Consider the following 17230-nt stretch of genomic DNA (forward strand, 5'->3'; position numbering starts at 1 on the left):
GCTATTTTTTTTTTTCCGATGAGATAGCTCGCGAATATCACTATCAATTATCATGAACCTGAGTGAATTCGGAACGCTCTTCATATTGGTGGGGTAAAAAAATGACCTTTACTTGGCAAATTTCCGAGTTCAGTTCGCAAATATTTACATTATTAAATTTACGATACACGACATTCACATCAGGAGTTGGCAAAAACCTAGTAAGAACAAATGCCGTTGACCGCATGATCGTAGGTAGCGTAGTTTTTTTTATTACAGTTCAATGACACGTTTTCTGGGACACCCTGTATATCAGCAATAAAAGTGTCAACATCCAAACACAACGGCTGCCGCTGAAATTCGCGTGTTTTTTATTTTTTCTTTTTTTCACGCACTTCTATGACCTGTTGGAAAAACAGCTCTTGTCAGCTTTGAGCTGCCGCCAATATTTTCAACACTTTTTTCCAGCGCTGCTTTCGGACACCCAAGAAGCTGTTTCATCCATATTACTGAAGCCGGCATTGTTTTGCTTCTTGGTTTCGTGACGTTGTGTTGGTCTCGTGGTGAACCGAACATGGTGTCGGATTTACCGCTTGCACATTAATAAAATATGCGTCCGCATAGCTTAGGGGGAGCGCGCTGTGTGGTCTGCATTGCGAGCACAGGGCTGACACAAACCCGCCATTGTTGTAACTATACTCTCAAGCGGGTGCTATATGGCAAAACTGCCATCTTGTCCTGGTCGCACGTCATAAGAAACGTCATTTTGGGGCCATGTGACTATGTTTACGTGCCGTTTCGCCGCTTATCGACATATTTCCGTCGTCATAAAGCCAAGAGATGAACGTATTTTGCCAGAGTACATTACGCGGTGCTTGTTCCGCAACGTGGTAACCCATTTCTCCTGAGTTTAAGTACATCGCATTGGCTCAGTCATCGCATTTTTGGAAGTCGTCAACCGTATAAGGGTCTTACGTGCTAAACTGCGCGTTTTACTGCGAGATTATCGGAGAAAAATAATTACCACGATCGAAAGACATTCCAAAACGTCGCGCAGAAACAAAGACCGCATCGTTTACAAACGTCTCGGCCGCCATCGTTAACGTCACGTGTGCCTTGAGCAGGACCTGTCCAGGATGCATTGCGCTTTCGCCCAGTGCGCTTTCGTCTACGGAGCAATACACTGGATGCCGCACCTGTGATTGCAAGTGAGACATGCATGCATTGCTGACCTTCTCCCTTTGAAAGACGGTTAGCCAGCTGTAGGACTCGAACCCACATCTTCTGGATTACCATGTTCAACATTTGCCGCCTGCGTCGATCCCTGTCGCATGAATGTGTGTATGAGTGTGCAAAAATTTAAGAGTGAAAGGAGGATGGGTGAGAGAGAGTGACTGGTTTGTGCCTTCAGATGACGCACCCTGGAAGTCGCTGAGAAGGCGTGTTAGCTTAGCTCAATTGGTAGAGTCCTGGACCGGTAATCCAGAAGATGTGTGTTCGAGTCCCACAGCTGGCTAACCTGTTCAGTGACTTTCATCTTTCATCGTTAATTTCTTAGGCAACTTGAGGCCTTGTATGTGATCGTGCCTTCTATGTTGTTCCAGCCTCAGAACATCAGTTCTCTCATCTTCTCCGTTTGTCTTTCCTTTTCCTTTTTCTGTTAATCAGTGATGGCCAGTAGTTAACTACATGTAGTTAAACTACTAGTTAAACCACCTGATTGTAGTTAAAAAGTAGTTATCAACTACTTGCAGAAATGTAGTGGCAACTACTAGTTAAACTACAATTTTAAGTAGGTAACTAGAGTAGTTAGGTTACTGAAGGCGCGAACTACTTCCGAATTTGCCGCAAGCTTTACGGCACGATTGTGCTTCCGACTTTTACCTCGAGCTACTTGTTCGATGAGAACGGAGGTGCAGAGCAATTGTGCCGTGCATGTGTACTAAATCTTCACTTTTAATGCTTGTCTAGTGAAGCCTCATTTGCTGCGAAATAATTCTGTAACTTAGTTTATCGCGTAGGCACAGAAAGAATCCCGTCGCAAGCTTTCTATTTGACGATCGTAGCAATTGCTTGAGCATAAGTTTATCATTGCTTGTGATTCATATTTGGGTGTCCAAGAGCACTACAAGTGATTGGTGTTGATGAACAGCGTTAAGTACATATAGATGTAGTTAAACTACATTGCATAGTTAAAGAAGTAGTTTTAACTACTCCCCTGAAAAGTAGTTGAACTACTAGTTAAACTACTCAATCGCAAAGTAGTTAGCAGTTATAGTTAAACTACTGTAGAAGTAGTTAGTGGCCATCACTGCTGTTAATAAATCCCCTCCCTCACCCGTCTGGCTTCCAGTGCTGTTTTCGAGTCCTCCGAATAATCAAAGCGCTGTATGTGTGCACATGCCCTGATATGTAACCAGACGCCCCGCGCAAAATTTAGGCGGGACGGCTGACGCTTTTGAGGCTGTAGTGCCGCTGTCCCACCAACCTATCTGTGCTTTTAACGGCCAATACGGATAAAGCAGAGTGAGTATGATGGATCGCATTATCTGGCGCAAGGAGGGAGCGTGTCCGCCCTTCTTATCCGCGGTGCAGTAATATTTTGAGAGCTCGCGGCATATACATCTATTTTCCTTCTCGAGCTGAACATGACTCTTTTGAACGAACCCAAAAAAGGAAAGAAACCGCGGCTAAACGAGGGCCTTCTACTTCCACGTGGGACTGTCTCGGCTCCAGGCCAATACGGAACCTTTTAATATGCTGCCCAATAAAACGAGCCATTCCCAGGTCGCCTCTGCCGCAGCTTTCCTCATCAATCTGCCTCGATGGGAGAGTGGCCTTGATATAAACATCAATCATTCCGGCGCAGACGATAACGTCAAAATGGAAATGCAAGTTTCAGCGAGCTCGGTCCGAGATTTCTCGTTCATATCTAGAAGTGCAAAGTAATCCCAATGCCCCATTCCCATTTTTTTTTTTTTTTTTCAAATTGGCGTCTTTCGGAATCCGCCGAAAGCCTCATTGACCGACGGGTGCTTTATCGTTTCTTTGTTTACATTGCTGTGGACTGAAAGAGTTCAGGCAGGAACGGTTACATTGCGAGTTTAAAAGTAATGTGGTTTTGCTTTTGATTGTTTAGCTTTAGCTTTACTAATTCAGGCTCGAGAACTTACGTATTTGTTGTAGTCGATGAACAACATGTTAAATAAATTAATTATACCGGTATTTTCTCCCGAAACTGAACTATTATGTTTTTTTGTTGTTGTTTTTTCATTGAACAAATGCATCATATTCTGCTCCAAAACACTTTTCAGTATAAGTTTTTTTTTCTTAGCTTTTTAAACTGTTTTTAAAAGGAAGGATTCGAAAGATTCGAGATTCATAAGATTCGTGGATTCGCAGAACCTTCCTTGGATTTGCTAGGCACTACGTAAAACGCAAAATCGTACGTAAAAGCAATACCATTGGGGCATAGGCGAAGTAAAACGTACTACTTGATTTGTTGACAAACAATAACTCTCCCCTAGTATACCGCCTTGGGGCAGTTAATTATTTATGTAACTGAAAGTATAATTCTTACACACACACACACACACTAAAATACTTTTCAGTAAATATGAAACATAAAGCCAGCGGGGGTGTCACACACCAACTTCGGAAATCCAACACACTTCCCTGGATAAAAATTATGCTCGGATCAGTGCTTCCTGACCCGCTTATGTGTCTTCCGGTCTACTTAAATTTCCTGTTTATAAGATAAACTTTTCAGCTGTGTGTTCTCCTTGTGGGACCCAGCTTTTTTTTTTCTTTTGTCGTCACACACATAATTGCGATTCATGATAAGCAAGTGGATAGCGGAGTTTGAAAACCACGATTTCGGACACACCTAACAGGAGGTAGTGGCGAATAGCGACGCAGTTATTAATTACCCCGGTATTGAAATTTTCGTACACATTTATTGCTTATATATTATTCTTTTATTTACATCATAAATATATTATGACTAAGATGACACCCAACTCGAACAACAACGACACAACCTTTCATGCTACATTTCTTTTCTCTCTTTTTTTCTCTCTCTCTTTCGTTCTTCGGTCAGTACGTACAATCCAATTTGGGGCCAGCCCCTGAAAACATTTGAGATTCCACCTACGAGTTCCTGCACCCTAGTGATTAAAAGCACCGCACACACACGCATCCCTACGCCACACCCCTCCAAAGTCACATTTCTCACCAGTTTCCTTTGCCATGCATCGAGAACTCTTGATGGTAATCCAAAGACACCGTGACAATCGCTTTCTCATCCTCTCTTTCTCGGTAATCCAAAGCACAGCGTCCCCAATCCGACCCGTTGATTTTAACGTCGTGGGTGTGTCCATCTAGTAGCACAACTTTTCCCGTCCCGGATATGCCACTACAAAGTCACGTTGCTCCATCCACTATGCCTTCATTCTCACTTGACGTCTTCCATTCGTTCTTTCTGTTTCCCGTTGCGTAATATCTGTACATTATTCCGTTCCCCTTCTTGGCCCGATTCGTCGTCAAAAATACTTCATGAGCGGCGTCATCTCAACGTTGATCTCTTTCTGCTTCTCCTGGTACTCCATGGAGTAATTAGCTCCGCTATTGCTATCCCAATATTCCACGCCGCCGACGACGTACTTGACGCACATCTGCAGCGTCATCCCCGCTGTCGGATTGTTCAGTTTGATGTCCGCCGCGAAGCGGTCCGAGAACCCGTCCGACGAACTGGGCAAGAATGTGGCGCGGATGTCCGTGAAACTCGTCCAGGCGTCCGTCGTGTACCTCAGCACAACCAGCTTCTCGAAGGCAACGTTCATGACACGTATAACAGCGTGGGCCGTCGCCCCGGACGGTACTACGGACTCCAGGCACACCCTCTGGTTACGAAGACGTGTCCAGAAATCGGGCATGGCACCGGGTTGTTCGAACGCGGGAACGAAGGTCCCCGTCGACACCTGCTCGTCCGTGTCCATCAGGTCCAGTCCGGAACCGGACACAAACCGCGTCTTGCCGCCGTGCACGTCCAGCTGCGCGAACGCCGACTGGGGCACGTTGGGAAGGTCCTCGCTGACTATCGTCCGCACGGCAGCCAAGTCTAGCCCCAGGGCATCGGCAAAGCGTACGATCTTCTTCTTGTACGGGGTTCCCGGCGGTGTCTTGCCCGTCTTCAGCGACGTACTCCTTATCAGGGGCGTCCTCTCGCCGCTGTCCTCGTCTTCGCTGGTCACGATGGTCGGCGCCTTTTCCGGCGAAGACAGCCCAGCTGCTGCTCGAAGTTGCTCTCTGAAGTCTTCTTCAGCGTCGACCACCCTGATATGGCTGACCATTTTGCTCTTGTCGTTGGGGTCAGAGAACTTGTGCCGCGAGAACCTTCGGGATTTCTTGAACGGTTCTCGTTGGGGCTTGTCGCCCACCGGCGTGATTTCGAATGAAGGCACATCGGACGACGGCATTGGTGTTGCCGGTGCAGGAGCCGCCTCTGCTGGCGGCACCGGTACTTCTTCGGTAGTAGTCTTAGCTTGTTCTGTGGGAGATGCGACTGGCTTAGCCTCTTCTTCTCCTGTATCAGGTTTGGGAGTATCGTCCGTGGGTTTGGGAGGCGCGGCTTCAGGCGCGGAGGTACTTGATGAATCCAGAGCTGGAGGTGATGATAATTCCGCGTACGGAGAAGTGTCGGAGTCCAGCAGTGAACTAGGAACTATGGGAGGGGTTGACGTCTCGGACGAAGAAGACAGATCGGTCTGGGACGGGATGGACGATTCAATGGAAAAGTCCAGCCCACCATGCGTCTCTAGTTCAAGGGGAGGTAGGCGCGGGAGAGCACCGTCGTGCAGCGGCACGTATTCAACTTCTAGTAATTCAGCAGACGGACTCTCGAGTGAATCGATACCGGTGTCGCCAATGGGTAAATCAACGACGATGTCCTGCAGAGCCGCCGAAAAATATTCTCTTCCTACTCCGGTATCGAGTAACGGGGGAGTAAAAGGAGGCGCGAAGTCGGCGTCAGGCACTACCGGCTCGACGTCGTCTTGCGCGACAGGTACATTTTCGTCTTTGAACTCTTCAGCAGCACCATCAGGAGCGTCTTCAAAACTATCATCCGCGACAGCTAAGTCGGACGAAGACGAATCGTCCTTGCGTAGAGGAGGCCGCACCAAATCCTTCGCGACGGGGTACGGAAAGTCCTGCGTCACAATACTCGGAACCTTCCTGGGCGTATTCTCCTCCGACGGCGGTGACGTGTGCTCACTGTCGCAGAACCCACCACAGTCGACACCCTGTTCTTGAAGCAGAGACGCGAACCGGGCGTACAAGGCCCTACCGGTTCGCACGAGGAAGTTCGGCGGCGGCGAATCCCTACAAGCATGCCCGTTGAGAAGCGGAGGAGGAACAGCTCCAGCAGACGACGATGCAGGCGGCGGGCGACTTACGACGGCAGCGGACGATTCGTCGTCCATGGACGGGGCCCGCAAGGCACACTGTTGACGTGCGAGCGATTCCGCACGGAGCCTACAACTAGCGAGGCTGAGAAGAGCGCAGGAAAAATGCCATTCCACACAGCGAGACTCTTGGCTCATACTACACGGGCTGCGCACTAAATATAGCAGACGCGATCGTCAGGGCGCCATGCCGTCCTCTGACCGACCTTGTAGCGGTGACGGCGGCGGCGCTGTTGTTGTTGGCGTCCCCAGGTAGCCCAGCGGAGGGCCCGGGCCCGACTTGCGGCCCATCGAAGAATCCTCGGTGCGCTTACTCGCGGCTTCGTCGTCGTCATCTTCATGCCCGTTGTGATGCATCGGAACGAAGCGTGTTACGAAGCGGTAGTCGAACGGCGGCGATACTTCGGCTGGCGTTTCCGCGGAGCCAATTCGCGCGACGCGAGCGATGTGGGCGGCGGCGGCTGCATTTTCAAGGCGCCGACTTCAAACAGCGCCGGGGTGGCAAAAGTATGACGCAATGCTTCTGTTCGCGGAATACCGCGACGAATTTTGTCGTCTGCGGACGCTAACGAGAGCAGACCGTTGTACAGATGCCGTGCATATCAGGTATCCCCCTCAATTTATCCGATATATAGCAACGACATTCGGACAGAAGCGGTGAACATCCGCGCGTCACGTCTGTTCGTATTTTGCCGGGTAGGTTTATGTATTTATGTATTGTAGAATGCATCACCTCCTAATAAAGTTGTTGTTGTTGTTGTATCTTGGCGTCACCACTGCCAAACAACAACAACTTTATTTTAGACGATGAATGGGGAACCGCTGCCAACATGTACGTGGATCCGAGCAATATTTCTTTGCTTTTTAGTCAGCTATTTAGGGATGACGCCATTGTCGTCTGCATTGGTGTATGCCAAAGATGAGAATGACACGATGAAAGTGTGCGCCAAATCTGGCTTTCGTGGAGTTTGTGGTGTACATTGGTCGACACATATCACAGTGATACACACACTCATGTATATATATATATGCCTGTCTGTACCTTCAAGAACTTGAAGAATATATTAAAACATAACTAACCCCTATCCTGTCGTCTTCTGCAGTGGCGGATCCTGAGGGGGGATCGCCCCCATGCTTGCTATTTTCGATAGATCATTTCATATCTGTCACCAGCTGTGCTGCCTGAGATTTTCTCGATTTCCGACGATCTTTCGAGACGTGTTGCGGAACAATTACCCCGAAGTCTGCCCAGTATGCGCACAAAGCTGTCATTTTCTATTCCTCCCCGCTGTGCACGTCTACATACGTTACTTTTCGGCACAGTCCCTTTGCAGCGTTGCAACACGGTATGGAAAAAAGAATATGCAGGATCCCTTACAGCAACATGTAGTACATGGGGCACAGAGTATATTTGGTTGAGACTGTGTGTGGTTTTATTTAGCCACCCATCTGAAGCCAGAAGAACAATGCACGTGAACTTGGATATTCAGTATGTTCTCTGGAACAGTTTTTTCTAAAAATAACTGACATCACATATGTTGCACGAGGCTTTAGAAATTTTCCCAGAACCCACCTCCATAAAGAAAAAGTTGTTCCTTAAAAGTCAGCCAATATATGGGTGTTCCACATTCATGTAGGGGTGCCTCTTAATTGCAGGGGCGGATTAAGGGAGGGCGACCGCCCCCCCAATGAAACCAAAGGCGCCCTCGCCACATCAAAATGAAAGGCTTTTCACGACCCCTGTCGTCTGGATTTTGTACACATTTGGTTCAGCGGAAAAATAGAGGTTCATTTGCTTTTGTGCAACAGTGAAATTTGTCATAGTCAGTAGTCATTTTCTTTAATTTTATTCGAAGTAACTTCAATTCCTTCAATTGAGCTTCAAAATTTGTTATTTATGGATTTATGGTTATTATTTATGATTTATCTGAACATGGAGTGTCCTCCCCCCCATACGGACGTGTTAAATCCACCCGTGCTGCATTGTATATAGGATCACACAGCTTTGTGTGTACAGTTTGCTTTGGTCAGTTATAATTTAATTCAATTAATTGTATTATATAAATTCACCAAAATGAATTTGATTAATTTAACCGTAGACCAAATTGTAACTCCGAACAACTACACAAAGTTCCTTATGCGGCAGCCGCATTCGCGATCCAGATTACGTGAATTCCCTCCAAAATTCAAGCAGCTTCGCAGTAAACCTTGTAAGGGGTGCTTACAGAACAGCTGCACCCCTGTTTCGACGGCCCTGATCTCCACCCAACGCGTACCGCAGGAACAGTTTGAACAGGTTTACCTTGTTAGATACAGTATTGTTCTGTATCTAATGACAGATGATTGAACAGAAACGTCCCAATTTGTTGGGAGCATCTTGCAATCGAGAAACAAATGTCCTCTCACATTTAAACTGCTAACGTTGCGCTATACCACTTCAGCAACATAGAGCAACGAAGCATAATCTCTGCCTTTTAAATTGTTTTATTTGAGTAATTCCTCATCAATACCATATACACCATTGAATTGACTACATCCATTGAAGGGCTGCTCATTCGACTAGATCACATGCCACTTTTCATGTCGACAAGCTACGTTCGATGAGTCGTCGACTAACATGCTGGAATAGGTTGTACGACAAACATGATATCGACATATTCGCCGAGTGTTCTGATGTTACTAATGCTATCAAATCTATTCTTAACATATAAGTTTATGTCATATCTCTCCTTTTCGTGCTTTCCCATGATTGATTGTGTTTTCACATCTAACTTTTGCTGTTTCACATCTGCTCGCCGTACATGTTCCTTTGTATTTTCCTCGTATTTGGTGCACCGTTTCCACGACCCTCGGGTTGTGTGTGGGCACCTAACAAGATATCAAATTATTATTATTGTTATTACTTCTTTGTACGGGGACACCATCTGGCCTTTAAGTTGTACGATTTTATGTTTTGTTAAAGCATTTAAACTTCTCTCTGGATGCAGGACGTGATAATGCTGACGCTCTATTCACTTATAAATGCGAAGAGTGCGAATCATGAATGTGATTAATAATGTAGCGAATTAATTTTTTTTAAATTAAAAGTGATGCGATGATAATTAATAGTAATAAATGTGAACTTTCTCACTTTCTATATGCATCGTTCGACAAAGACGGAATCATGTGTGTGTAGTAACGACAACCACCTGTTTTGTCTTACCTCTTGTCTATATTTGTCTATATTATTTTGTTATTATTTTTTATATTAATCCCACAATCCTACAACGCATTGTCGAATGTTGCTGAACTCCATTTCCGAGCCCTGCAACATTTTTTGTCTCCTCATTGATTATTTTTATTATTTTTACTTTGTTTTCATTTTTTTTTTTTACTTACTATCATTATTACTTATTCTGATGCTCCAGAGAAAGATGTAACCATGCGTCTGTCGTAAAAAACAACCATCTGTTTTGGCTTAGCACTTGCCTATTTTTGTTTTCATATTTTAACACAGTTTATCGTGTTTTTCTTTCTTCGCATGACATTGCCGGCTGGCGGTCTTTGACAATGTGTCTCATGCTATGTCCATCAACAATAAGGCACCTGTGGTCGTTCTCGGGCACAAATAAAACATCATTATCATCACGTTCGCGTTCTGCCGTCCCCACATTTTCATCACGTGTCGTGTGCACCTGCTGTGCGTCATCGGAATGTGTTGGACTGCTCCGAAATACGCAACTGTGTCACCTATTTCTCACCTTTTTCTTCTCACGACCCTTGGAAGCATCACCCATCGCAGGGGTCCCTTACCATGGTTACCCTAAACCAGGAATGGGCCGTATTTAAATACACTGTAATTAAAATAGTATTTATAATGTTTTTCTAGGTTCCATGTTATTGCCACAAAGCAACTGTGGCTATGGGCGAAGTACAGACGTGGAGAGATGGAGAGAGGACAGCAGGAAGGAGTGGGGGACAGGGGAGGTTAGTATGCGTCCTGGGCTGACTTCAGGGGGATCAACTGTGCTCACATTCTTCTGGAAAGACTTTGGAAAACCCATGGAAAACCTCAGACAGCACAGCCGGTGACGGGATTCGAACCCGTGTCACCTCCCAGTCTAGGCGTGGAAAGTATATTTATAATGTAAATACATGTATTTATATTTTGTATTCAAATACAGACTCGAAAAATGTATTCATAATTATGTTTAAATACTAATTTTTGGGTAGATACTTTATAAATACTCCTAAATATGCGAGATACTGACTCGTATCTTAACCTTAGCCTGTATTTGACGTTTCGGTAAGAAGGGCAACGCACAGGTTGGAGAGCCGCACAGTTTATTTATTTATTTATTTATTAATAATACCTCAAGGGCCCTTGCGGGCATTACATGAGGGTACATAGTTGGCATACGGAAAAAATGAAGTGATGCACAGCAAACATCAGGAGAACATAAATGTACATAGATGATTTCGAAGTTATGCCGTAGTATTGCAATCATGCGCATGCGACGAACCGTTTTAGGTGGAGAGTTTTTCACTGATGTTGGGGACCACGGTCGAGACTACCGAACTACCTTATAGTGCCAAGCACTTTCGTCGAATTTAATATAAGCCTTTCTTCATCAGCAATTGCGGAGAGGCGTTCTCCTTTGCGAATCTCATCAGAAACACTGTGATCCTACGGCCGAACAGAAGATACCTAGAAGATCCAGTCTTCCAGAAATTTCTAATATTGAAATCGCCATGATAATCTAACAAACCAATGCTATTGTTCGTTGCTGATTTGTTATGATCATCATTGTTTCCGTAATTCCAGATGACATCTTCCTCACAGTATTTACGGTAGTATTTCTATTGTGTATTTAAATACTCACATTGAAAGGTATTTATGTGGAGTATTTAAATACCTGCTTCAATAATGTATTTTGTGGATATATATACATCTTCCTCACGGCATTCATGGTAGTATTTCTATATTGTATTTAAAACTCATTGAAAAGTATTTATGTGAGTATTTAGATAACTGTTTCAAGAATGTATTTTATATTTATATTTAAATACCCAAACAATGTATTTATGCCCATCCCTGCCCTAAACTGCAGGTAAACTTTGTCAACTTGGTCAGCACATAAAGGGAAATAGGACACAATACAGTAATGTAACAAACACACATTGTAATAAACATGATTTTTTCATTGTCTGCTACGTCTACATATCTTTTGACAGTCAAATTTAGCACAGTCTCATTTTTTTGCATTAATTTACGTGGCAAAAATTTGCAATGACCTCGTTATATGATCAGGCAACTAGAAAGTCGCAGTCTCCTAGCTGTATGTAGTATTTCTATGGACCATTGGGTAGGCAGTAATAGTACAGCAGTAGGATGTATGAAGTCAATCTGTGGTGCCATGTTTTGGAACCACGACCACAAATTACCAATACAGTGAACTTCTTTCAGTTATCTCTTCAACCTCGCTACAAAGAGGTTCTACCAAAACATTTTATATCGTATTACCCTTTTTGTGATACCTTCTAGGTATTTGTGTAATGCGTTATAATACTCATTCTGTGAACGTATTTGTATCTGCATCACAATACACAAAATTGACATGTATTACATGTACTGCAATACTGTACAAGACAGTGATGCATTCAGGGTGGGTGGTCGGTTCCTGGAATATTTTTATGGCTGCATCACTGCATATGGCTGGCTGCGGCTGCATGACGGCGTATCACATACTAAGTGTTCTTAAGTCCAACCTATCGAGTGCCTCTTCGAACATCTTATTGTTTGTTTATGGTCACAAAAATAAACTTGTTATGTGTTGAAAATAAAATGATTGGAGAAGAATGGCTGGCCTCAGGTAGTACACAAAGTGGATATATTTCTACTGCTGCTTTCTTGATAACCGGTATGTTAAGTATCAGCTTATCACTGGTATTACTCAAAGTAATACCGAGAAGTATTATGTATTATAATACCTCAGAATCAAAGTAGTGCTTATTAATAATCATAAATACTGATTTCATGCAGGCATTATATGATGAAAGAAGGAAATCACTTAATTTCGATCAATTCATTATACGATGAAAGAAGGAAATCACTGAGAAGCCAGTTAGCCAGCTGTAGGACTTCCTGTGATTTCCTTCTTTCATAATTAATTCGTTATATGTATTTGTCATTTCTATGTGTTCCAGCCTCAGGACATCAATTGCCACCATGCATTATATATTTGTATTACAATACAAAATATAAAAGGGTAATATTGTTACCCTACTATTGACAAAATCTTGTATAAGGCATAGAAACAACTGAAAGCTTATTTTTGTCACTATCCAGCTATCTATCCAGCATATCATCTGCCTCTTCCATTATATCCCACCTAGTATCAACGTCATCTCTAATAAGTCCTCTCTTATTGTATGCTAAAAATATGTGCGCTCTACATCCAGTATTTGTTGAAGATATAAAAAATGGTAACTTGTACTTCTTTTTTTTTTCCAAAGCAATAAAATTCCCACGGCTAGGTAGTAACATCGGCCAGAGCCCAGCACCCTTTGTTTCTAACCTTCATTTAACCTTTATTATTTAACCTTTATTTAACCTCACATTTAACCCTTCTTGTTCCATAGGCACGTTGGTATGTGTGCTGTTTTTGCCTGTTGGTGTGTTCCAGCCTCAGAATAGTTACCTTCCATTGAGGGGTTAAAACAGGTTAAGGCACTAAAAACAGAGATGAACACAAAGCTGAACAATGAACTTCAACAAAGTGATCTCAAGACGATTCCATTTGAACTGGTTTTCCTCAAGTATACCTACATCTGTTTTCCTCCCAAAAGCAGCTTAACCAAATCAGTCTCCTTTATATGTAGGTCTCCTGGTTTTCGGTGTTTACCGAAAAGCACAGATAAACGTACGCCGGTAAATTTTTTACGCGCTCGTTGGAAGTAATTATTCACCGACAGTCGTCGAAATGAGGGCTTCAAATGCCCCAGTATATCATTTGCTGTCCCTTGGTGCTGAACTGCTTGGCAAGCTACAGGGGACATGAGGTCATTCTTGAAACAGTAAATATTTCGTCAACAGCGAGAGTTTTAGAATTTGACGTTCCTACAGCATTTTTTTTATACAGCCTGCCTACAGCAGCATTTTTTTATACTAACAAGTTCCGGTTTCAATAGTTGGCGTTTTAATACAAAAAAAATAAAATGGAAATAAAATGTTGGTTCAAGTGCATAAGAAACTCCCATACCGTTTCTAGCTGCTTTCTACCAGGTACCTTCACATTTCAAAATATTACCACCGAAAGCCGCTGATTCCTAGTCATAGGTGGGGAGTAACGCGTTACAAAGTAGTGCGTTACCGGTAACGCGTTACATTCGAGTAGTGAAATATGGTAACGCATTACATTTGGGAGAAAAGTAATGAGTAACGTAACGTCATTACATTTTTAACAACTAACGCGTAACGGCGTTACTGCGAGTTCGGGAACTTGAAAGCTTGAGCGAGGACCGTGCCTGCAGAATCCGGGAAAATCCCCGATTTTTTCTATTCATCTTCAATAATGACAAGAAGGTCACATCAACACCCACGAAGAACGCAAAAGAAGGGTTGTTAACCTACCTTGGTTGAGGTGTCACCTTTGTTTACCAGCTCTGTTTTTCACTCCCTCTGGTATTTTTCGGACGAATGGGGCAAAAGCGGCAGAAAAATAGCCTCTACCCTTTGAACAAGTAACAAAGTACCAAGGAATTTGCTTTTTGGATTTGTACTGTATGAGATAAAAGGTCACCGTCTCTATCAACCTTGACAAGGAGCACTCACTGGTCATTAGGCGTCCTCTCAGCCCAACGGGCGAAGCTCACCAATGAAAATTTTGAACATCAACTACTTCTGCGTTGCAATAAATCGTACATGTAAGTTGTGTTCATGCGTGACCCTTGTTTGTGCCCAACATTGCTTGTATTGATTTGCGGAATGCACTTATAATATGTACCATTTTTGGTTGAGTCACATAAGGACAACTGGTGAAGTAATGCAACAGTAACGGCATTACTTATCAGAAGTAACGGCGTTAGTAACGCGTTACTTACTACCGCAACAGTAACGAATAACGTAACGCGTTATTTTTCGAAAAAGTAGTGAGTAACGGTAGTGCACTGCAAAATAAAAGTAACTTCCCCACCTATGTTCCTAGTGGACGAAAAATTGCCACCGATTTGCCCCCAACAAAAATTTAACCAAAAAATTAAGCACCGGAAAGCAGGAACCCTATTGATATGCAATGTTTTACAGCTTTTAAACGAAAGATGTACCAACACACCCAAGTTTTAACTTTTGTTTCCCAAACCTGTACACAATGTTCAAAACAACAGCTTTTAAATATGAATTAGAGAACAAAGTTTATTCAGAAACACTCGGGGATAATTAGAACTCTTGGCTTGGCCTCGACCATTGTCCTAAAGCACCACAGACACTCTACGTCTTCTTGAATTGAGACTCGACAACAATGTTTCCTGCCTTGTAGAGGCTGCCTATCAAAACCTGAAACAGACAAAGTCAAACCCCACTATTAACATATTTCGGTGTAACATTTCGCGGCGTGGAACTCTGGCATGTGTGGTTCGTTTTAACATGCATACATTGTACTACACTCCAAAGCAGTCATTCTTAACACGTGTATTTTGGGGGGGAGCATGTGATCATGCCAGCACGACCTGAAGGAACCTACTACACTGGGTCAAGACTGGGTTTACAGACATACTGGGTTTACTGACATATAATGTTATTTATATTATTACAATCAGGACAGCAGGGCAAGCCCACGAAGCTATCCTCCATATAATGACCCATCCACTCATATTCATACTTCCTTGTGGGAACACTATAATCCCGATCTACACATGTACACACATAAATACACGTAAGTATATGGGGCATATGCATACAGGGCATATGATGGGGCAACTGTGCAAAGGTGGGTGAGGCGAACTAGATGTCGTACAATAGCAAATTTTTGTTCTGCGGAACTGATTATTTGATCGTTTAATTATAATTTACTTAATTGGTTATTACTTAGTTTCAGGATGTGGCTTGAGGATTGCTGGATTCGTTCACAATACTTTCCCGTAGCTAACGCATTGAGGGTTGCCACTGATGCTTGTAAATCCCAAGTCCGTGAAGACAGGAGAGTAGCTCTGGAGTTTCTCTTGAGTAGTTCCAACTTCCCGCGCGTTTGTAATGATTTCGAAACACAAAAAGAAAGCAAATGAATGGTGCGGATGAAGACGACAGCTCTACTCTTTGCAATGACCGTCAGCCGCGATCACCTGGCCCTACGCTCTTGATATTAGTCCCAACGCCAACGATCAAACGTCAAGCACAGTCCAATAACAAGGCTGGCCGAGGGCGAGCCTTGGTAGTACGCTTGGTAGTATTCTTGGTAGTACTCTTGGTAGTAAACACTTGGTAGTGGCTTTGATGGTACACTTGGTAGAAAGTTACACTCACGGGTACGCTAACACAAATCTTGTTCGCTAAACCTCAGGACAAGGCTCGCGGAACCCCAGTTGAGAAGCACTGTTTTATAGTGCCGAAGAAAATGCGAACAAAATAAAAAAGAAAATGTGTCATAAGTGGCAACTAATCTTTTATGAAACAATATTACTTTAATGCAGTCGAACCTCAACGCAACGAAACCCACGGGGAACACGATTTTTTCTCGTTGTGCCGAGCCCCCCAAACTACGACAGCAAACTGCGGAAGGGAATACAAATTATTTTGCTGTGCCACGAATTTCGTTGCATACCATTTCGTTACATCGAGGTTTGATTATATTAATCACATGCATGTCGTTCTTTTTACTTGTTACAGATTTCTACCAAAAAAGTTATGACAGTAGCACAAACGGCAGTTTTGCAGGACCCTCATATAGCCAGTATGAGACGACTAGATCACTAATTACCTAAAATTTGCTAATTAACCTTTTATCTGGAAGGTTTCATGGGGGTGGAAGATCTGCGTGGTTACAGTTTATGGCTCATTTGCGTAGCAAGCTTTGTTGGTGGATACTTCAACGTATTTGCACATTTCAGGATTTTAAAAATATAGGGTGGCTTTGAATAGTGATTCAGTCAGCTGGCTCAATTTCTCCTGCGTTGCATTTCAATTTCAATTTGTTTTATTTCCAAAAAAGCTAGGACCAGGACCCTCTAACCAAAAGGGTGACTCAAGAATTTTAGGTAATTAGTCATCTAGGTACAGATACAGAATGTCTTCCTGGCTACATAATTGAACCTCTGTATGCAATAAGGGGATAAGTCGACTTATCCCCCTTTTACTATTTTTGCTGAAACGGCATGTACATACCAGTATGTACCTGCAAAAGAAAATGTAGGACTGTATTGCCATTTATTGACCCGCTACAGGACGGTAAAAAACGGGAAATGCGTGTGTGTCAATGGGACCGTCCGTCAGATCAGGCCCCTTTTCTCGGTTTGGGATTTTTCGACTTATCCCCTTATTGCACACAGAGGTTCAATTGTCTCAAAAAATTGACATCTGTGCTGCTGTCATAGCTGCACATAGTTTCACATAGTTTCATCCAAAATCGGTCACAAATACAGGGGGTAAAAGTTGCTTTTGTCCTAAAGCACGAAGCCATAAGTGTGACACACCACACTGACGGTGAAACATGGCTGGCAACCACTGCTGTTCCACAGCTATCCTATTTACTAGGGATCTGCCAATCGAATCCCCGAATCCAAGGCGGGGATTCGAGATTCCGGAATCCGAATCG

At 43.5% G+C, this 17230-nt stretch overlaps 1 protein-coding gene across 1 annotated transcript; it reads right to left on the reverse strand.

Moving 5' to 3' along the window:
- Positions 1 to 3915: 3915 nt before the first annotated feature.
- Positions 3916 to 6862, reverse strand: LOC135374867 (glycogen-binding subunit 76A-like). The gene has a single exon (XM_064607791.1). The coding sequence runs from the start codon at positions 6579 to 6581 to the stop codon at positions 4521 to 4523; it is 2061 nt and encodes a 686-aa protein (XP_064463861.1). The 5' UTR covers positions 6582 to 6862; the 3' UTR covers positions 3916 to 4520.
- Between the last annotated feature and the right edge of the window lie 10368 nt (positions 6863 to 17230).

Source organism: Ornithodoros turicata, unplaced genomic scaffold (genome assembly GCF_037126465.1).
Source record: "Ornithodoros turicata isolate Travis unplaced genomic scaffold, ASM3712646v1 ctg00000783.1, whole genome shotgun sequence".
Lineage (NCBI taxonomy): Eukaryota > Metazoa > Arthropoda > Arachnida > Ixodida > Argasidae > Ornithodoros > Ornithodoros turicata.

Excerpts from the sequence above, each read along its gene's own strand:
- LOC135374867 (XM_064607791.1), bottom strand. The coding sequence starts at position 6,581 with ATGAGCCAAGAGTCTCGCTGTGTGGAATGGCATTTTTCCTGCGCTCTT.